General features: G+C 34.6%; 1 protein-coding gene across 2 annotated transcripts in view; it reads right to left on the bottom strand.

Moving 5' to 3' along the window:
- Positions 1–24,292, bottom strand: part of LOC149530944 (importin subunit alpha-like) — a 226,403-nt gene that overhangs the window by 64,866 nt on the left and 137,245 nt on the right. For both annotated transcript variants that reach the window (XM_089809659.1, XM_089809660.1), the window contains exons 4-5: positions 17,918–18,049; positions 17,630–17,812 (exon numbers count right to left, since the gene is read on the bottom strand). In XM_089809659.1, coding sequence (XP_089665785.1) covers positions 17,630–17,812; positions 17,918–18,049 — 315 coding nt within the window. The remainder of the gene's footprint in view (positions 1–17,629; positions 17,813–17,917; positions 18,050–24,292) is intronic.

Below are 24,292 nucleotides of genomic sequence, written 5' to 3'. Positions count from 1 at the left end.
AATTACTAAATCAAGTACAGTCATTTATATACATATATATAGTTTCAGTCTGTTAAATTGGGAGTGAATTATATAAGAATATCAGATCTGAACTGTTAGTGAATAATTGAGAATTCAATACTGCTATTCTCTATCAGAGATCCATATACCTTTACATGGTATCAGAGACTAACTGATAGAGCATCACAGTCAGCTTTATTCAGGTTTAAATCTATTAAATTATCTTTAATCTGGAACAATGGTGAACCTTGTAAGATTAGAAGACAGACTTGAATGGGCCTCCAACTTTGTATGGTGTTTTAAATTGGTTAGGAAAATTCATTTGTTACAACCACTTTCGGCAAGAAAAATGGTAGAATAAAATCAAGTAGAACCTAATGTAGTATTAAGAGAAAATAAGAGAACCAGGAGGCATTCATGTTATGCTGCACAAATATCCGAACTCGTCAAAACAAAACCTATAAGTGTTGAAGAAGAATTATCATGTCAACCTTGGAAACATGCTATAATTCAAGAATATAAACCCATACAAAAAAATGATGTATGGGATGTTATACCCAGGCCTAAAGATAAATCAGTTGTCTCCTTATTCAAAATCAAGCATGCACCAAATGGTAGTAATGAAAAATACAAAGCCAGATTTGTAGTTCACGTATTTTCACAAAAGGAAGGAACAGATTATGAAGAAAACATTTGCTCTAGTTGCTCGTCACGCTTCTGTCAGAACCGTCAAAGCCATTGCAGCATCCAAACGGTGGAAGATACACCAAATGGATGTTAACATTGCATTTCTAAATGGTGTAATCGATGAAGAAGTATACATCGAACAACCAAAAGGATTTGTCACCCATGACAAAAATTCTTATGTATGTAAACTAAAGAAAGAACTATATGGTCTTAAACAAGCCCCCAGGACATGGTACAAAAGAATAGATGGTTATCTTTCCAAATTAGGATACTCCAAAAATGAAGTTGATCCTAATATATATTTCAAAATAGTTGATGGTGATATGATTATCCTTGTATTATATGTTGATGACTTACTAATAATAGGTAAAGAACATCTTATAGCAAAATGCAAATAGGATCTGGCAACTAAATTCGACATGAAATATCTAAGACTTCTTCACTACTTCCTAGGCCTAGAAGTATGGCAAAAGAAGAACTACATTTTTCTAAATCAAAGAAAATACATTGTTGACATATTGACAAAGTTTGGGATGATGAACTGCAAACTCTTTATCTACTCCTATGGAAGAAAATCTACACAAATTGAAGAATGACAAATTTAAATCAGAACCCAATGATCCCACTTATTATAGGCAAATTATTGGATCACTGATGTACTTGGTAAACACTCGTCCTGATATCTATTACACAACCAATATCTTTCGTCAATTCATGTGTGAAACGAACAAGATCCATCTCATGACAACCAAGCACATCTTACGATATTTGTGCAGTACAATTGGACTGGGTCTCAAGTATGATCAAGTTGAGATAAATCTTCATGGATATTTTGATTTTGATTGGGCTGGCAGCTCTACTGATCATAAAAATACTACAGGATGTTATTTCAGTCTTGGTTCAGCAATGACCTCTTGGTTTAGCAGAAAACAATCATCAGTCGCCTTAAGTTCCATTGAGGCACAATACATAGCTTCTTCCATGGGAGCCAGGGAAGCAGTATGGTTAAGAAAACTACTAGTTGGATTGTTCGGGAAACCCTTGAAGCCAAAAATCATCCACTGTAACAATCAAAGCTACATCAAGTTGTCTATGAATCCATTTTTCCACAATTGATCTAAGCATATTGAAAGCCCTTATTATTTTGTTAGAGATATGGCAGATCGAGATGTTCTCAAGCTAGAATACATAAGCACAAATGAACAGATAGCTGATGTACTCACTAAAACTCTATCCAAGCCCCAATTGGAGTATTTTACAAGTAAACTCTGAATGACTCGACTATGATTGTATTTATTGAAATCAAATCTTAATTTTGAAATATATGTGTATGTTCATATAAATTCTTGATTAAACTGTTTCTATCTTATAGTTGCATGTGATATGTAATAAAAGGTAGTGATCTTTCATTGACATTTATAAACAGAAGGTAACCATTGTAAGGTGACGATATTATAAATAGTAGACTTGTTATCATAATAGACTTCATTAAGTTGTTGTCCCGGAGTGTCGGAAGTCATGATAACAAACGCATTATGGTCAAACTTCATTAATTTGTTGTCCCAAAGTGACGGAGATCATAATACTTGTCATGATAGAGTTCATGACATTGTAATTTTTGTTATCTAATAGACTACCTTAAATTACTGTCCGAGAGTGTTGGAAATCAGATAACCTATTATCCTTATAGGTATCAATGAAGTTGATACCAGTGCACATATCAAGAGAATGAGAAACCTTGATGACTCACTTCTTCCTCGCTAAGAGGGAGATATATGTATATATATGTATATAATCACTCTGATGTTATTCATATACTTAATCATACCATTATATCTCTAAAGTTTATACATACATACACACACACACACACACACACCTGTATAAATATAGGTATAATATATTATAATGATTCATAAGACTTTTGAGCTTTCTCCTATATTCATCGGGCTTGCCATATAATTACCTAACCGGCGGCACTTCAGTTAAAGGGATATCTATTTATCATAGTCCATGTAGGGTCATGTCCCTACGGGGACATGATTATATTCCCATACTTATATGAGATCGCTGCCTGATTAATATATGTATATAATGTAAATACATATATATGTAGATACACATATATATGTATATACATATATATGTGTGTGTGTGTGTGTGTGTGTTTGTGTGTATCTACATATATATATATTTACATATATATACATATGTATATATATATAGTCTGCTAAATCAAAACTGAATTATATAAGAATATCAGATCTGAACTGTTAGTGAATCATTGGGAATTCAATACTACTGTTCTCTATCAGAGATCCATATACTTCTCTTAGACCTGCTCTGATACCATGTTAAAATTGATGATCAGATTTAACCAAGTATATTTTCTTTCTGTTTATATATTATTGATACTATTTATCAATATAGAATTTAATAATTCCAGGCTGTATTTGCGATATATCTGTTTTGGTTGCAGAAGAAAATACACTTTGATGTCTTGAATATATTTGTGTTCGCAGTGTTTATTTCTCGATTTGCGAAGATTATAAATATATGTTTGTGGGTCATGCCCATGGGGAGACATGACTCGCCATGAAATCATGTCTTTCGTGGACATGACTTCACATTGAGTCATGTCTCTGCATGGACATGGCTCCATGGCTGTCTTTAGTCAACCTTTCAAAACATAATAATAATGCCCCCACAACCCTCCCCCCCCCTCCCCCTTGAAACCCTTACGGCTGTCAAAAACAATTTAATATAATTTGCAATCAAACAGTTATTAATCGACTCAATTTAATATGATTTATAATAAGAATAGTTTGTGTGTGTGTGTGTCTATTTATCTATATATATATGATTTATAATAATAGTTTGTGTGTCTATGTGTATATACATATACTTAGACAATCTTATTTATCACAAATGCCTATTAAATACAATTAAATCATTACAACTTATATGAGATTTGTGTATATAAGCATTGTTTGATTTATATATACATATATATATCTAAGAATGATTTGCATATTAATCAGTTATCCAATTGAAGCTACAAATCATCAATAGGAGACTTCTTCTTCCTTCCTTTACTTGGACATAGACTGGCTTCTCATCATTCGGCAGACTTGTTTCTTCATAAGGGTAGATGTGCTGCTAATAGGATTTGGGTCATGTTTTCTTTCCAAGTATTCTTCATCAAGATTGGAGCTTCCTAAATATAAGAGGGCTATTTTGTCTCCTTCCTTCCTTCCTATGGGAGAGAATTTTGTAAATACCTGGCATATGTGGTCCTTAGGGGATGTGATTGAGTCCTCCATCCATGCATCTTGTTTATTTCTCTTTTGAATAGGAGATTTTTTCCTATGTCATTTTCTCCTTTTCCTCTGCCTTGTGAGAGATTTATATTTCCATTGCATTATAGATGGTAACTAAAATGGTTTTGTAGACAAGATTCACCTTGTATCTTGCTCATTTTGCATAATAATCGGCTTCCTGAGTTGCATTTGAGGGGGAAAGCTGATGTAATGCCCCCAACTAAGACTTTACTTGATTTTCCCTAAAATTCCCAACTAGGGTTTAGATTGTCCTTGGATATGGCAATTTACTTAGTCTTGTGTTTTTCCCTACTAGGAGAATGCCAATTCCCAATGCTTAACATACATTACTATGCATTTAAATTGGATTAAAGAGAAATCATATACTTAGCCCTAATTCCTTCTTTCATAATCACTAAGATTAACAACAGTTGTAGAATTATTGTGCTCAGGCAGAGAAACAATCTACAAGCGGGCTCCCTCAAGATTCTTACCCATCATGGGACCCTGTCCTCGTGTGCAAAAGTAAGTCCACCTCTATTTTCACAAAATCTCTATTTTCTTAAGAGTAATTAATGAGTGAGCAAGCAATAGACTAAGTGTATATTACTGTCTTATATATTACAAATATATATAATATAAGTGATATACAATTCCGATTTCATTATTACTAATATATATATATATATATATATATATAAGACCATACAATGGTTCTTAATCTCCAATAGAATTCAGATCTAATATTCTGTAATCTGTATTAACTCATAGCTCTTCAACAGCAATATATATTTCTGTCACTTCCTTTCTGGTTTCTTCCCTTTAAAGAGAACCAGTTAAAAATAATGACTTCTGATTTCTAAACCATTCAATTGTAAGCATACAATTAAGATCATTTAATGTCAAATAAGCAATTGCTCCACTGAACAGATAGTGAAAGGGATAAAAGAAGATATACATTTCCCAAATTGATCCTTCCGTGATCAGTATACATATATGTAATACTATCTACTTTTCCATGCTCATATTCCATTTGAACAAATATCTTTTATACTGCCAAGAGCATCAATTGCAAGGAGTCATCTCTCTTCATCAAGTAGCCACAACCGTTCAAACAAGACACCTCTCTTTCACAAATTGTGCCACTTCAGAAAATTGCGCCCATTCATTATCTTTAGTTTTTTCTTTTAATATTAATCTATCTCTTTCACAATGATTGCTGGCCACTATGGTTCGCAGCACTATAATAAACATATTTATTGATGTGTTCTTCAGATAACTAATTTAATCGATCTTGAATATTACTACTCCTAATCATATCTTGGAAAAAGCCAACACTCATCTTAAAACCGATATTCTTATTACTTCAGCTTCGTAGTCTTAGTTAAATCACTATATAAACATTCAGCATCACTTCTCTTCTTAATTAACTTTGGGTAATATAAATTCATCAAGCTTATATCAAGTCTTGTGAATGTTGACAAAACGCTGATTAAGATTGTTGTCTGATTACGTGACCACCTGACGCTATGCATTCTTGAATGAATTGTTGCTCATATGTTAACGTTATTTAGTCACTATATAAGGGCTATGATGAAGTTGCTATCTTAAGGATATAATGCATACATAGTGTTTGATTCATTATTCATACTAATAATAATCATTATATTATATCTATTTACTTATTCTTATATTTCAATTATAATTATTTATTTATTTATTTACTATTTATTTTAATTATTATTGGCTATTTATATAATTATTATTTATTTGATATTTTAGTTATATTATAGTTTATACAACTTAGTAACTTAATATTTATTCTAAGTAGCCTATGTAACTTAGGCATTATTGTATATTTATTATTAGTTAGTTACTGGTCATCTTATTATGGACTCTCTTTCTCCTTGCCCTTATAAGCAATGCTATGTACATTATTTCATAATCTCAATATGTTTTTCATCTTCTATTGAAATAAATTAGAATATTATTATTAGTTTAAAGGTCAATTATTAATTTAATTCTTTGTAGATAAGATTGTAGAAATGATCTTCTTAAGTTTCTTATTAGAAACATTATATTTTGTGAACTTGGAACTTCCTTTATAATGATCTCTTTGATTAATTGTCAATACATCAATTTTTACCAATTCCTTTGCGTGATATGGTATCAGAGCGAGCATAAATTTTTCGAAAATTTTGTTATTTCTTTTATAAAATTAATTTGCATTAAATTTTTCAAAACTAATTTTTTGACCTAGGCTCATTAGAAACTTGGTCTACAAATTTCTTTCAATGATTAGGGTTTTTGCTATGTTTTTTCTACAAAATTCAATGGCTCTCGACAAGGGTTTCACGCTGCAAATCATGTGGTTTCCTACTTGTGTCTTTTCTACCATTTGCAACTCCTGGGCGACCGTTTTTGGTGTCATTGTCATGTCTTAGCTTTATTCTTTTCTACTCTTTTTTGTGGTTTTTTCCCTCTAGTCTATAACATCTTTTTTAGGGTGTAGCTTGTTTCTCTACTACTAAGTACAGTTTTACTTGCGGTTTTGTGCCTTTAGCCAACTTTTTAGCAGCAATGCCATTGCTTAAAGATTAATTTTTACCACCACAATTTTTTTTCCCTGCTAAAAATGGTTCTTATTTTGTTTGCTCAGATCTCTTCTAGCTTCATTTCTGGCCTGCAAGGTCACTTTTTCTTCCATGGTCATTTTCTGCTATTTTTGACCTTCTACAGCCGCCAAGGGTTTTTCTTTGAAACTTTCTATGTTGTTGACAAGTTCGGAATCTAATTACATATTCATTTTGGCTTTTCTAAGATCACATTTAGGTTGTCAAAAAAATTTAGGTGTGTCAATTTCTCTATCATCTAAAATTTATTTTGGTATTAGATTCTTTCTGGGTATTGATCTGGGTCTTTGTCGAGGTTTTTTGGGCGAGCCCAAAGATTTTCTTGAAATTTGTGTCTATCATACTTCATGATTTTTTTCGAAGTCTATTTCTAAATTTGGATTCACATTTTTGAATCTGTGTTATTGCCTCTTCTTTACTCCTTGTTTTTTGTGCATTTGGAAGCAAGACAATATCATTGACCAACTTAATGTTGCACAGCAATTAGAGATCTTCACTACACATAGACCAAAAAGACTCTACCCTTTATACCTTCATGGCAAAACAACCTGCGGACCATTTGAAATCTTCTGCTTGGAATATAGATTTTATTGCTTCTCGACATTTCACTCACAAGCATGTTTGGTTTACGGAATTTTCGCCCTTTACTAATTTAGTTATTTTTGGAATAGAAGAGTATAATGCTATCGGCTAGAGATCTATATAAATATAGTCTGGTGGGACGAATCTCATTTGCCTCAATGTATACTACTTTCCTAGCATCGAACTTAACCTAGTCTCAATGAGTCAGATCATGTGGCATTCTCTTCATATTGATCTAATATTCATCTCACACAAGTGCTCGATTGTTGATTGTGTGACACACGCCACTGTAGTTGTTGGTATTGAGGATCATGGTCTATATAGATTTGTGGATACTGGCAATTCTCTTGAACATACTTTCGCAACAAAATCAACTTATATCAATAGTCTCTGACATCAGAGATATGGTCACCTTAACATTCACTACCTTGCTTAGCTTGTTCGAGATGATTAAGTATTTGGCCTACCTGAAATTCAAACTCAAAATCAGCGAGTTTGAGAAGTTTGACAGGCTAGAAAGTAACACACAACATCGTTTAAGGATGTTGACTCATGGCGACCCTCTAAGGTACTATAATTGGTCCATGTTGATGTATGTGGTCTAATGATTACTCCTTTTGTTACTGGGTGCAAGCATTTCTTACATCTTGATGATTTCAGCAAAAAAATGTGGGTGTACTGTGTTAAACAAATTTCAAATTTCAAAGATGATTTCAGAACAACCGAACCTACTTTGATAGGTAAAATGACGGTGCCTAAAGTTTTCTTAGAAGTATTATCAAAGCCACGAATAGAGGTACTATCGAGTTTGATATTTGAAATGTCGATGTTACTTGCTTTATGCATATCCACACTACAAATATTAAGCCCAGATCCATTATCAACTAGAGTTCAATGAATAAGGCAAACATTAACTAGTACAGCTACCATAAGGGCATCATAATGATCTTGAATCTCTTGAGGGAGGTAAGTCATCATGAGTAAACACAACTTGAGGTGGGACGGATGTAGTATTCATGCATTGTAAAAAAAAATTGATGTTACCTTGATGAGGAGATGGAGATGGAAGAGTGGATAAAGTTTGTTTCAAGGCTTCATGATATGTAAAATATGTTTGAAGAAGTTCCCAAAGAGAAATCTCGGTAGAGTTCTTATGTAACTGTGATACCAAATCATAGTCCAATCCAAGATTTTCAAAAAGATGAGGTGGAGAGAGAAGAGCCTGTTGAGAAGGTGGATGAGAAAAGGTAGGTTGAGGATTATTCACCATATGATAATCCTTAGATTCGCTAGATTCCCCTTTAAGAGTTATTGAAGGACAACACTTAAGGATGATGAGAGGTTTATTTCACAAAGGGTGACCCTTGAGAGTGAGAATAGGTTGAGCGAGATGAACATTGTTTGATAGATATTTTGCAACTGGCAATTTTAAGTAAGATTCAGTCACAAAATAGGATGACCAGCCACAGCGTATGAGATAGAGTCTCTCCTACCTTAAAAGAAAAGCCCCCCTTCTCACTATTCCATGGATCAACTCAAGGTAAGCAAGAAGTCGAGAGATTTAAAAGGGTATTAACAATATTATTTCCTCTTAGCTTTCAGAAAAGAATCCACTTACCTGCGGAGCGAGTAATGGGCAAGATGAAACCTTGAACTACACTTCTATCTAGAGTCATAAACGGTGATATCAATACACTAAAACCAACTCAAAGGCTAGCTGAAAGTGTACCAATTCGGCTCTAATTTTAGTCTTAATCTATGCTATAAGAATAACCTTTACTATTTGGGCACAAAGACTTCCAAACATAAAGAATTCTAACTATTTTGTAAGTTAAGAAAAAGATACAAGCTACAGTCAAAGCTCCTAGTCTATATATCTCCACAACCACTCCCAGTCAAAGCTTCGGATCTAATTGCTTCCTAACTCTTTATACTCTATTATCAAGAATGCAAAAACACATGAATCAAAGATAACAAATGCAAATCACAGTCAAAGCTTCCAACTTGCATAAGTAACAGTTGCACTCAATCAACATTCAACTTCAATTGTTTTTTTGTATTCACTTTTCTTTGAAAATAGCACTAAACAATCAAAGTTATGCTTGCACAATTTCTCAAGAGTTCTCTTGCATATAATAAAAGATGATTTTACAATGAAGGAGCACTCCTTTATATAGGCAATGGAGTGTCATTGAAGATTATATAACCAGTCAAAAGCTGACAAGGCAATGACTGGTTACCTCTGACTCTATCTTCCTGTGTTGTATTTTTCTTGTTCTCAATATGTATGAAAGACAGTAGTTAGACTCATGGCTTGTGTGAGACTTTTCATTCCAGCATTTTTATATTCATTCCATTCTATGCAAAACTAAAGAATGTACATATCACTTGTATATTTGAGAAATGAATATTACAAGGACATTCTCTTGTGAAATGAATGGCATTCATGTATTTTCCTTGTCTTCGTACTTAAATTTTACACGTGCAAAATTTGAGTAACAATTGTAACTTGTTTCATTTTGTTATAGTTATGATTATCATTTATTCATTGAATCATTTATAAATTTAAATAATAGATTAAAATTCTTAATGTTTTACTTTTTAAGTTTTTTTATTTAGCTTTATTAGAAAAATTTAACATTTTGTGAAATGCAGTGTCAAAATGAGCTCCTCCATTGATACTCATAGTGATGATGAGATGGAAATTCATTAAGATAGTGGCAGTGAATCAAAATATGAACATGAGCCTGAGGTTGGGGCTAAGGATGATGATCATCGTTGAGAGGGGTGAGCATTAGAGTGACATTGGGGTTGGGCCAAATCAGCAAGGAGCACAAACTAGTTCCACTTCCATGGGTATTGATTTTATACTATCTAGTACTCCATTTATTGATTGCCCCTCCCCATCTTTGGCAGAGTGGGCTAGGGATAAGTTTGATCCAAAATCTCCTTTAAAACAATTTGTCCCTAGAATAACAAGCAGATCCGGAACAAGTGGCACAAGAAAGTGGAGATGCAATATTTGTGGTGAAGTATGGTAGCATCACTAGAGTGAACGCACACTTCCTCTTTTGGACAGGTAAAGGTGTCTTACCATGTAAGTTTTTGACTGAATCCAAAAACTTGAAGTTTAAAATTGAATTCAACAAGCTTTGGGGAATTCCAGAGGACTTGGGTCTTCCAATGCCTACTACCTTGGTTGGTAGGCAGTAGATTCAGACTATACAGGAGGTGCATGAGCAACAAATACAGGGGCAACAACACAGAGACGTGTCTTCTTCTAGACCACAGCATAGAGCTTCATCTACCACATTGCTAGGGGCAGCCTCTGCACCTTCCTCTACTTATAGCTCTATACGTGTAGCAATAGCCTAGACGAGCAAGGCGAAACGTAGGGCACAGTCTTCTGACAACAACCCTATAGCAGAATTGTTTGCAGCCCAGACGAGAGAGAAGTTAGATGCATGCATTGGGAGAATGTTATTTGCCAATGGTGTTCCACTTCATATTGCTCAGTCTCCTTATTTTAAAGAGGCATTTCACAAAGTAGCGAAGGCAGGGTTACCATCATATGTGCCACCAGGTGAGCACAAATTGAGGACTAAAATCTTGGATGATGAGTATGCCAAGATTAGTGAGTCCATGGAGACCATAAGGGTTGTTTGGGAGGAATCGAGGTGCAGCATTATAATGGATGGGTGGACGAACATTAGACACTGTCCACTCATCAATGTCATAGTCAAATGTACAGAGGGCCCATTCTTTCTTAGGGCGGTTCATTGTTCAAGGCATCGAAAAGATGTTGATTTTCAGTTTTAGATTCTTTGCGAACCCATTGAGGAGATTGGGCCACAAAATGTGGTCCAAGTAGTGACAGATGCAGCTCATGTGCACAGAGCTGCAAGGAGGCTTATTGAGGCCACATATCGGCATATTTGGTGGACTCCTTGTTGTGTACATGCTATGAACAATGCTCTAAAGGCCATGGGGAAGATTAGCTGGATAAAAGGAGTGGTGAGTGATGGTAGAGATGTGAAGATGTATCTCTGCAACCACCACACCTCACATGCACTATTTAGGAGCTTCGCCAAGAAGGAGTTCTTGAAGCCAGTTGAGACACGATATGCATCCTATTTCATTCTCTTGGAGAGAATGCTTGAGTTGCAGGAGCCAATGCAACTAATGGTTATGACAAATGAATGGAATAGATGGGATGGTTCCAAGTCAGAGCAGGGGATAAGAGTGAAGGATATAGTTAAGAGTGATGTATTTTGGAGCGATGCAAAATACATTGTCTCTATTATTAGGCCAGTCTTCGAGGTGATCAAGTATGGAGATGGGGATGCACCTACACTTGGAGAGGTATACGAGTGCATTGATTCCATGCTTAGGCAGATGAGGGCAATTGTGCGTGAGAATCCCATATTAGCCTTCTACGATGATCACATTCGGCCTATTATTCAGCGCAAATGGGACAAACTTAACACAACCTTATGCATGGCTGCATATGCATTGAATCCAAGGTGGTACATGACTAGGCCTGGTAGAGTTACACCACTTCACAATGATGAGGTGATTTATATTATATAACACTTTAAGACTTGTCTTAAGACTTAGATTCTTATCATTTTATAAATTAAAATCATTTACATTACTAGCATCTTGATTCTTCTATTTGCTAATAATTTGTACTTTTTTAATTTTTTCAGGTGAAGGGTGGGTTATTCAAGTGCATAGATAGAATGTATGACCTTGAGACATCAGCTAAGGTTCACAGTGAGTGGACCAAATTTGCTACTCTTATGGGTTACAATCAAGTGGCAAACACGGATATCAAGAATATTGCACAAGAGGATCCCATTATGTGGTGGTTAGGTTATGGAGCAAAATCTACAACCACCACACTAGCTATTCGTTTGTTGTCCCACGTACTTAGTTTCTCAACTTTTAACTTTTCATTGTTCATTGTTCAACTTCTAATTCCCGAGTCTCACATTGGCCAGTTATTTTTCATCTCAGGTTTCTAGTTCCTCAGCTTCTGAGAGGAATTGGTCTACCTATAGCTTCCTCCACTCTCTTAAGAGGAATAGACTTACCTCTCAGAGAGCAAAGAAGCTAGTGGTTGTACACAGTGTGTTGCGTATCGATGACCGCAAGACAACTATGTACAAGGAGAGTCCAACATCACGATGGGATGTAGAGCTTGAGGAGCCATCGGAGATTGATGAGGAGGAGGATGCTTTAGATCCAGCCATAGGGCTAGTTGTTGTTCCCTTTTCGACTCTTGATTTTGGGGAGAGTGATAGTTCCAATGGCGATGAGTTTCAACTTTCAGCCTCCAAGGGATGATCATTGATCATTGATTTGGACTCTTGGAGACTTGTAGTTTTTGTTTGCATTATATACTTATTTTGATATTATGATTGATAGCACATGATACTTATTGTAATCATCTTTATCTCATGACTGAGTGACTCATATGATCATTGATTACTATTAGATAGTAGAATCTAGATACTCATACTATTGATCTGAAGACTGATATATAGAGTCTAGAATCTAGACTAATATTTATTATTTGTTGATGTTCAATGTTCAATGTTCATTGCTTATTTGTCATTTGATCATGAATCATGATGTTCCAATTGAAAACTTCAATGCAATGTTCAATGTTTAAGTTTTTTACATCTTTGTATCTTATATTGTATAATTGTAGTACATTTTTTCATAACTAGCATTTTAAGTACCATATGTAGTATATACACCCCTGCTCCCTCCACTGCCACCTCGTCCCCCGCCGCCGTCCCCAAATCAAAACCCCTTTGTCCCCCCATCCCCTTGTCCCCCCGTCTCCCAGGGCGGTGTAACTATGATGGATACAAAAAAGGGTCAACCAAGCTTTGGGATGTAGCCCCTAAATGTACAAACTTGGATGCAACATTTTAGGATCTTACTATCATAATAGATGATGATGTTGATCACATCATGGTACGAGCATCTAGCACAAGTGGACCCATGTTGATTCAAATAAACTTGCAAGTCTTGCAGCAGAAGGAGAGGATGAGAAAGTCGATTCTTTTGAGAATCCTTATGATTCTGATTGACTGAATTTGACTTATGAATCTTGAGCCTTGACCCTTCATTGATCAACAATGAACTATGTTTTGATTTTGTACTTCAAACTACATTGGAATCTTGAACTTGAGTAATTTACTAATTAGTTATTTCAATTTGAACTATCAATGGTGAAGTATCATACTATGGGATAGTTTATTTTTGGATATTTCTTGCATATTTTTGCCTAGATATATATATATACGCACCCAAAATTCCCCCAAATAAAATTGTTCATCAGCACTCCCGCACCAGCTTTAGCGTCAAAACCAGCATCGGTAACTTAGCTTATCAGGTATAAAGTTAAGTTTCTTAATTTCATTTCTTAGACCAACAATTTCACAATCTAACTTAGAGCAAATTTCAGTTTTAAGAGTCAGCTCAGAATTTACCACATCTAACTTCCTTTTGGTTTCTTCAAGTTCAAATTTCAGATTTGTAATAATCTCAACCTTAGTTTTAATATCTTTAGAAAGTTCATTACCTGATATCATTTTCTTCAAGTGACTGATTTCTGCGAGAGCGCATATTAATTCTGCCTCAAGATCAACCTCATCTTCTATATTGTTGCTTGATTTGCCATCACTAGAATTATAGAAAACGGTCCTAAAGCCACAAGTAGTCTTTCATAATCATCAGAATCACAACTATCAGTATTATCATTCTTACTAACCAAACGTTTCTTTTTCTTAGCAAATTTTTGTCTTATGACTAGATGATTTCTTTTTTAAAATATTTTCATCATTGTAGAATTAGGACATTTACCAGCAAAGTGACCACTTTTAACACAATTATATCATTTCATGGGTGATTTCTCTATATAAAACTTTCTACTTTCTCCTTTTTAGTTGTTTTGAAAGCAACTTCCCTTTTGAATTTATGTTTCACCAGCCAATCTCATTCCATATGCTGCTAGCATGCCATATAAGTCATCTATAGTAATTCTGGTAGAGACTGCAAAAAACTTTTTGAACAAATGTTGGTTCTTTGAAAGATCCCTAATGGATCTCTTCTGCTGATCTGCTGTAATTTTATATTTTTAAATCTGTTTTCCTGTTTATTAATGTTTTCTTGTAGAACTAGACAAAAGCGCAAAAAGGTTTGTTTGTTTTTGATAGTTTTATAACATAGAAAGGAATAGGGAACAACAACCATGAAACAAGACTGAAATAAATAAGGTATTCAGTAAAAATCAGAATTATTGCAAACCATACCAGGCAGATTTGTCTGAATTATAGAGCCAAGCAATAAATCCAATGCATTTCCCAAAGCTCACATGCAAATTTGATGTCAAACTAGAAGGTGAAGATTGTTCTTGAATCCAACATACATTTGGAGGTGAATACAAACAATACTCTATACACCACGTGGTGTATCTGCTACAAATGGCGTCCCACAAGCTGCAATGAACCACGTCCCAACTAAAAAGATGATATGCCACTCTGAAACCCCAATGAGAATTGATGCCTCTGTCCTTAATCACCACGCACAATGCCTAAGAGATTCGGTGCCAAAGATTGCTAAGGACTACGTCCCAACCAATCACTAACCTAGGGTTTGCGTCCCAAACTAGAAATCGCCCATTCAGAGCAAATTCATAAACAAGTTGTCAAATATGCGAAAGATGATCTTAGAATGAGGCTTCCATCTCCTTATAACCCCTCTCAATTGCAAATCAAACCCTAAGTGTCTCCAAGTGGCGTTGTGTAGTGAAAGTGTTATAATTTCTTATTTTAAAGTGGTCATGTTACTAGAAAATGACCTTTTTCCTCATAGACAGAAATATGTTCACTAAATTGCCCTGAGACCAAAGAGAAAGATTTAGAGAATTTCGAGACCCTTCCAACGAGCTATCACACCATAGGATGTGCATCCAAATGAGGCCAAAAACCCCTTATTACTCCAAAATGGCTAATAACTTAGCCTTATTTAACTATTAAACACTAACTTAGGAAATATTAAAAATATAACCCAAATAGCTAATAACTTAGCCTTATTTAATTATTAAACTCTAACTTAGGAAATATTAAAAATATAATCCAAATAGCCACAAAATACCCAACTGACATCACAAACCATAAAATCATCCTGTCACCTATCTGTGACTGAAGTCAGAAATCAAGGATCCACTGGCAGTCTCATCCCTAAAATCTAGGGATGTTCCTAAAATTTAGGAAACAAGCCCTATCCCTTTGAAACTTAACCCAAAGAGTAATTTCATGGAGACCCAACCCTGGGCAAGATCATACCTCCTTAAAAGTAGGAACTGTCTCCTAAAAGCAAGGAATGTCTCCCAACTGATCAAGAACTGCCAGAACATCAAGTCCCCAACACTGAATAACCATACTGGGTCTCTATCCAACCCTGTCAGCCTACAAGACCCCATAATAAGCTAACTCACATGTCTCTGCAAGACTGAGCTAAAAGAGGAGACATGACATTCTTTTACTTTTTCAAACAACCCTGTGATTGCATTAAAAACTTCATCAACCCTTAAAAGATAACCTGCAATATATTCTTCTTCTTTATTTATTAGTTCTTAAAATCTAGCCTTGTAAGTTTGTAGTTTTTCTTGTTTGACATTGTCATCTCCTTCATATATGCCTTTCAACTTATCCCATATTTCTTTTGCAGTCTTACAATGCATAATTTTAGTAAATTCATTATTTGCCAAACAACATAACAAAGCATTCCTAGCCTTAGCATTATTCTTATAATCTTTCCTTTTCACACCATTTGTTAAGGGGATTTTAGGCATAGTAAACCATTCTCAACTAACATCGAGACATCATACTTATAGAGGCGATATAACTTTCCATCCTAATACTCCGAAAAGCATAATCAGTTCCATCCAATAGAGGTGCCTTATTGGAAGATGCTCCTTCTAAATTAGTCATGTGTTCCAATCACAAGATTCACTTAGACTGATTAGGTCTTGTGACAAGAAACTGCTCTGATACCAATTGTTGGAATCCTTTGCTGTTGCACCAAAATCTCAAACTTTCAATGCCAGATTTAAACTGATGCACAAGTGGCGGTTAAGCCATGTCACGAATCTCCAAGAAGGTGCAACAATCAAAGGACAAGAATCAAGTTTTTGCAATGCAAGCGAGCTGAATAGAGTCATACTATATTTCATTTGAAGGGTCTGTAATTTTTTGTTCAAAATTAAAATTATCTGCCTAGCTAACAAAGTAATACAGAGTAGCCTATTTTATTGTAAAAGTGCAGAAATTAAGTGCAGAAATTCGAAGAAGATAATTATATATTAGATATAATCATCCCTGATTTACTCAAAAAAAATGGCTTAGTTAAAACTTACAACTATATTAAGCCTCAAAGGAGCTAAATTTATACCTTACAGTCGCATATAGGCAACTTAAATAGCGAGTGAAAATAAGAATAATTTTTTGGGTGATATGAAGATCGAAAAATTATTGGAGCCATCTTGTATGTGAGATCCATTTTATATCTGTAGGAGCTACTGAGGAAGCCCGTTTGTACAACAATTCTCCCAATTTTATCATATTGTCCAATGTACTTTCAAGTTGTTTCATATAGGAAAATAGCAGTTTTTCAATTACTATCATTTTTACCAAAAAAAATAATTACCATCCTCCTTTACATCCATTCTGTACATGCAATTCTCTGAACTCAATTAATAATAATTTTCATTCTGGAAAGTCATCATTGATATTGTATGCAAGATTTGTTTCCCCAATCCTACAGTTGTACAATGTAGATGATTAGATGACAGTAGGTTAAAAGCAAGGAAAATTATTCAAGGGTTTTATTTATCGATAATAGTCAAGATGCCTGAAATAAGACACATCAAAGCATAGACCTGCTCCCATGAAAGGCATTGATATATCATACAATATTATTTAAACCAACCATAAACTAGATTACAGACCCAATTAAAATGGCATGCATAGTAACTTCAATAATGAAAGTTGTTCCATAGCAAAATGCTGCGTTATATGGTATTATTTTAAACAACCATAACCCAAATTGCAGACCTACTATTTTTCTTCTTCATCTTCCCTCTGGGATATGATTTATATGAATTCCAGTTACACTCATGGTAATCTGAAATTGATTTTGATGTGATACCGAAACTGCCAAAATGTAGGAAATAAAAGCTTTACAGCTTTATACAACATGATTCTGACAACCTAGAGATTTTGGATTCAAACTTATGTACGAATAGTATGCTAATACTGATAAACACTACACTGAAATGACTTTTATAAGACCAAAAGCATCACCAACTATATTGTATGCATAATTTACCTGCTCAAAAGGAGGTGGCTTGCCACAACAGAAGTTTGACAACGCCCATGTGGCATTCCTTAACATTGATATTTTAGCATGATTGTTGAACTGGGCAAGCAGATTCATCATGGCCCCATAACTAAGTACAAGATCTCTGTGTTTGGGAGAGTTTCCAGCAATATTTGCTAAGGCCCAAACAACCTGTAATGCATGACAATGACATTTATAGAAGAAAAATAATAAACAGGACAAAGTCCCATAATACAGTCATCTACTTAAAGTGGGGCAAGGAAGCATGGTTCATACCTGCTCACGCAGATCATCATTAGGAGAACAAAGGAGCTGAACAAACACAGGCACTGCACCACAATCAATCACAACACTTGTTTGCTCCAATGTTCCAGATGCAATATTTGTTAAAATCCATGCCGCCTCAAACTGTAATATTAAATGACAGAACAATCAAGCTTGACAGGGTTTATAAATTAGAAATAAGAACAAACCATTAATAACTGGAAAAAATCTGTAAACAAAGACCGTCAAAGCCCATGTTAAGTTGGTGGTGCTAAGCTAGTAATGTTTAAAGGAATGTTATCCTTTCAATTTTTAAATTACAAGTAATTTAAAATACCTGAAAAAAAAAAATGAAACAAGATATATAAAAATGTGAGCATTTAAAAATATGCCTACTAAAAAAATGAACACAGGCCCATACAAACTATATAAGTCTTGAAAACATTTCTATGATTGAAAGGATGTGACCATGTCATTAGGTGTGAGTCAATGTCAGTCTGAAACAGGTTCAATTAAGGTAAATTTAACTAACTTGGTATATGTTTGAACAGTACAATATATTTCCTGTGAAAAACATATGGTAAAGATCTCTTCTTATCTAAAAGAATTTTGACCACTACCAATAAGATGATATTACAAACTTGCTTCCCATTTCGCAACTCCCTAAATTTCACTAATTGTCGTATGTTTTAATACTTGTTTCTTGTAACCAGCAGTGCCCACGTGTCTACATTACTATTTTTGAAAGGCAAAATGGATACCAAAGAGTTTGTGTCTATCATTTTTATTGTGAATGCATTTGGGTTCTGTTGGGTGGATATTTTGTAACCAACAGTTTTGTGAAAATCTAGTCACAAAATAGGTAGACCAGCCACAGCATATGAGACAAAGTCTCTCCTACATTAAAGGGAAGACTCCCCCTTATCACCATTCCTTGGATCAACTCAATTTAAGCAAGAAGTTGAGAGATTTGTAAAAGGTGTTACTAAGATTCTTTCCTCACTTTCAGGAAAGAATCCACTTAACTGTAGAGCGAGTAATGGGTAAGATGAAATCTCTAACTACACTTCTATCTATTAACTAAAAACGGTGATACCGATAAACCAACATCAACTAAAAGGCTGATTGAAAGCGTACTAGTTTGGCTCTACGTTCAGTTTTAATCTATCCTATAAGAATAACCTTTATTATTCGGCTCAAAGATATCCAGAAGTAAAGAATTCTAACTATTTTTGTGAATTAAGAAGGTAATACAAGCTACAGTCAAAGCTCTTTGTCTATGTATTACCATAGTCGCTTCCAATCAAAGCCTCGAATCCGACTATTTCTTAACTCTTTATGCTCAATTATTTAACCAAAAAATAATAGTGAATCAAAGACAAATGCAGTTACAGTCAAAGCTTCCAATTTGCACTAATCATAATTGCACTCAATCAAAGTTCAGCTCCAATTGTTTCTTTGTAATCACTTATCATCCAAAATAGTACTATACAATCAAAGTTATGCTTACACAATTTCTTCAAAGCTTTCTTGCATCCATAAAAGATGATTTTTACAATGAGAGGGGCACTCCTTATATGGGAAAAAGAAGTGAGAAAAAGGAGGAAAAAGTGGGAGCAACTCAACCACTTTGACCCAGTAAAACTAGGTGAGAAGAATTATTGGATTATAGGTCATGAAGACATGCAATCGAATTACATCATATGCAATTCATCTTCTGCAACTACAAAGTTGGCAAACACTTGAAAAAAATATTGAAACTGTTGATTCTGAATGAATCAATCATGTAGACTATCAACAAAAGCCTTGTACTTCGTGATGATCACAGGATCAAGAATTCTTGTATTCTGCACCACTGCATTCTCTTTGATGAGTTTCTAGTTGTCATTCGAAAACTTGATGTGATCAAGCTTTTTCTCATTCGGGTTGTCGTGGATTCTCCTTTGTAGATTGGCACATTCCAGAGTCTCTGACACTTTGAAAACCTTCTTGCTGGTGTCTGGATGTAAACTCGAAAAAACTTTCCATCAACGCCTATAACTCTCTTCTTTTTTAAGCATAGTGCTTGGTACATTCCTGTACAAACTCAAGTTCTCGATCAACCATTGGAAAAGTGGAGACCAAATGAATTACAGCTTCTTTTCATTTGAAGCACACTTGCACTGGATGTCTTCATTCTTTGTAGAAATTTTGGCATATCTTGACTTGCTACAACATGAAAGTTTCAATGGGATTGAATCCGTGAAAGCTTTGAGATTTTGAGTGTGGATGACAAGTCTATGAAGGATGATTGTTCGAAGTATGGATTAGATACTTATGAAACACATATGATAGTTGGAAATGAACCGGAAAACATATATATTTGGGCGAAAAGGGCCAAAGTCGAACTCTCAAGGGTGGATTGCATATGAGCAAAGATGGGCTTTTGTGGGTATGGCCAAGAATGCAAGTTGGGATGCATATGGATGTGTGCAAATGACAACTTTAGTGTTTAAAAGTGTGACCTTTTACCAAATCGGGTTCTCTCGAGGTAATTACAAATAAAGTAATTTACATATAATTGTTACTTGATCTAAACATGTAATTCGGTTTGAAGGATGGAATTACATGTAAATGCGTATGGAGGATGGAACTACATGTAAGTGGGTTTGGAGGATGTAATACATGGAAATGTGTATGGATGCTATGGCATATATTAGAAAATGGATGTAATATGCTTTGAAATGTGTTGGTGAAATATGAAAAGATGTGATGCACTTGTAATGAAAAGGTGGAATGTGAAAAGGTGTAAAATCGTCTTGCATTCTTGGGAATGAATCCTCAACTTTCTTCCAAACAAACAAGCAAAACAATGCAAAAAATGAAATGCATACCTTTGGCTATTGACTTGGACATGAAAAATACCAAGATGCTCTCTTACATGTAATTTTGTTTTCGGAGTTCGGCGAAGTTTCAAGCACTTGAATAGAGAAGATTTCATCTTATTTAAAGAAAATTTGCAAAATATATGTCATGACTTTGAACAAATGGACAAAGATGAGAATATGCAACAAAATAGAAAAGTAAGAAAAGACAAGCAAAGTTGAAATCTTCTACTTATTTGGAGCTCCAAGAGCGAAATGTGAAAGGTTAAGAAGTTGGAATGAATGACTTTCCTCAAAATTCGAATTTCCCAAACAACTTTTTGACTATTTCAAAGCTTGCAAATGTGATCTTCCAATGCCAAATATATGGGGCATTTTTACATATGGATGCAAAAAATGTGATTCTTGAAACCTCCAAGTGTAAAACATTTTTGAGAAACTCATGTATATGGGAGATTTTTGGTAAAAACAGACCCTCTAGATGCATGAGTATGGGTCGTTTTGCATAAAAAGGTCAAAAATGTGGATTTCAAATAAATCAGTATGCATTAAAACTCAAAAGCGTGTCGTCTAGATCCAAACGCATGGGCTGGAAATGACATTTTCTGGGTGCTTTTAGAAAAAACGTGCCCTAAAAATGCATACATATTGGTTAGTTTTTTACTTGTGAATGCAAAAACGTCTTCCCTAAATGCTAAAACATGGATCCAAATGCAAAAGATGTGGATAAATACCCAATTTTCTGGGCATTTTTCGCAAAAACGTGCCCTAGAAATGCATGTATTTGAGTTGTTTTTGGCTTGAGAATGCAAAATCGTGGTCTCCAATAGCATTTACATGTTTTAAAATGCCCAAACACACTCTATGGAAGAGTTTACATGTTCAAAATGCATACATTTGAAGGTTGGGAAAGCAAATCGCGCTCTATTGGAGCTTTACATGTTTTAAAATGGATGCATTCTTGAGAAAGAAGGGAAATCGCATTCTCCATCCTCCATTACATATTTTAAAACTGTGCATCATGTAATATGCATTGAGCAATTTTGGCCTTGGAAGGCAAAAATGTGGACTCTAAATGCATTTACATGTAACACTTTAACATCTAAAATACCATTTTCATGCAAATTGCATTTTTGCAAGTCTATTACATGTTTTAAAAACTTGACTTTTACTTGTTTTAAGTGTTTTAAGATTGCCTTTCTATTGCAAATCCCACTCTCTCAAGGAAATTACATATAAATGAGTTGAAAGTTGTTTTTGCACAACTTAAGTGATCAATTGAGCACATGTTTAATTGATTTTTGAGGAAATATAACTTAATTGGATCAAAAAAAATTATATATCATGTGCAAATATTATTCAAAAAGCAATATTTAACTTAAATGTTTTGAAATAAAACATAAAGTAGCTCTAAAATAAATCAAACTATATAATTAATAAAGTCACTTGAGTGAAAAATTAAAAGCAACTCAACATGAAAATATAACATAAAATGCTCTATAGTCACTTAAGTGATAAAGTAACTTAAAAACATAACATAAAGTGAAGTAACTTAAAAACATAAAGTGAATTTATATTACCTTTTTCAAAAAGTGAATGTCAACATTAAAATATAACATGATATTTTAAATATGAAATTGCATCTGGAGAGTCCAATTTTGGGGCACTTAAATGATCATATCTTTTGACTGTCAAATTCGATTAAGCCCTAAGATATATTGAATCAAAGGGAAAACCAAAGGCAAAGGATTGAACCAAACCAAAAGACCAAAAGCAAAAAAACACACTAAAAAATGCAAAAAATGACGTTGAAGGCTTCAAAATTCAAGCATAGGCTTATTTAAAAAAAATGAAAAGGACTTGACGAAAGCCTTCAGTAAAAGGATTCATTCTACCAATTGAGTTGATTGATTGATCAATGTTACCCAATTAAATAATGACCATAGTAACATAGGGATGCGTCCCCCCTCTTTTTGCCCCACATCCCAAAGACTTGGATGCACCGAGGACTTGGGGACTCCATTCCCCCGTCCCCAGCGGTGCCACCAAATTTTGCCACCTCCATCAAGGATGGGGGACGTCTCCGTGTTGACTATTTGCTGATTTGACTATTTATGTTTAATGTTTGATGTTCCAATTCAATGCAATGTTCAAGTATTTACTCTTTTACATATTATATCTTATATTGCAATACATATTTTCATAACAAGTTTTAAGTACCATATGTATAGTCTACACAACCCCCTCCCGGTCCCCTACCACCGTTCTACCGTCATCCCCCAACCGTCCCCAAATTAAGGCCCCTCTATCCCCCCATCTCATAAACTTGTCCCTCGTTCTGTCATCCCATTGTCCCCTAGGGTGGTGTAACTATGTAATGAACTAATCTCAAAGAAATGCGAAACTAAATTGAAAAAGTTTCGTGTTGTTACCTACATTGTGGTGACAAAATGCAAGATAACAAGTTCAGCTAGAATTTTCTCAAGGTTTGATGATCCCCCTTAGAAAATTGAGAATGTCCTCTCACCAACATCAAGTTGAGACTAGTCACCATCCTTTATATCTCTATCTTCTTTTGCAATACTAATCAGATATGCCTGAACCCTTATTCTTCATGATGTTAAAACTTTTTGATGCATATAGCTACAAATTCGATTACTTATTCCAGCTTTTCATAGATGTTGGAGGTTGTATTGCCTTTTGGAAAGTATTTAATCACTGCTTTGTCCACAAAAAGGAGTAGAATAAAGAGATATTGCTTATCTATATCATCTACTACTGCTAAGGCTCCTTGACACTCTCATTGTAAGTCATAATTCTATTTTCAAAACTATCATTCTAATGATTTGGTTCCAACTCCACTTGACATCAAGAGCCTTCTAGCACTCTTTATGGCACAAATATCAAGTGCAAGCTCACTTATCATAATTGTTTTCTACCACCAACATTCTTTGGTCTTTAACATAGCAAAGGTTCCATGTGGAATCAATTGCTTCATAGGTATGTCTAGTGTGGACCTCTTAGCTTTGGACCCTCCCCAAGGGTATTCATAGATTTTGCATTGGTAGAATGATTGATGATGGAGCCAACGGATTCCAAGGTACTAATGCTTTTTGCTTCCTTCCTAGGTTGCCTATCTTCTTCTCCGACAACTTTACAAAGTCCTGCCCTCACCCTTTCATTTATAGTTCTACTTGTTCAAATTTACCCTGAAACTTTAAAAAACAAAATCAATCATATTAACCAATACGTTGAATACAAAGAGTTTATAGGCGTAATAAAAAGCACTAACTAAAAAGTGAAGTTGTCTAAATAAAACGTCTAAAATAGACCAGATTAACATAAGTACAAATAAAGCCTAAATGACTGTTAACTAAGGTTCTGGAACAACGAGCTAAATATAGCAAGAACCTATGATACTAGGAGTAATCTAATACCCTCCCTTAATGGTTATTTTTTCAACTGTCCTGCAGAAGATTGTACATGTGTTGTGGTCATAAACCCTTCATAAGATTTTATTTCT

The sequence above is a fragment of the Cupressus sempervirens genome, chromosome 11 (genome assembly GCF_028749045.1).
Source record: "Cupressus sempervirens isolate cs-2001-9-10 chromosome 11, ASM2874904v1, whole genome shotgun sequence".
NCBI classification, from domain to species: domain Eukaryota; kingdom Viridiplantae; phylum Streptophyta; class Pinopsida; order Cupressales; family Cupressaceae; genus Cupressus; species Cupressus sempervirens.
The sequence above is the reverse complement of the archived record's forward strand: the minus strand, read 5'-3'. Positions and strand labels throughout refer to the sequence as shown.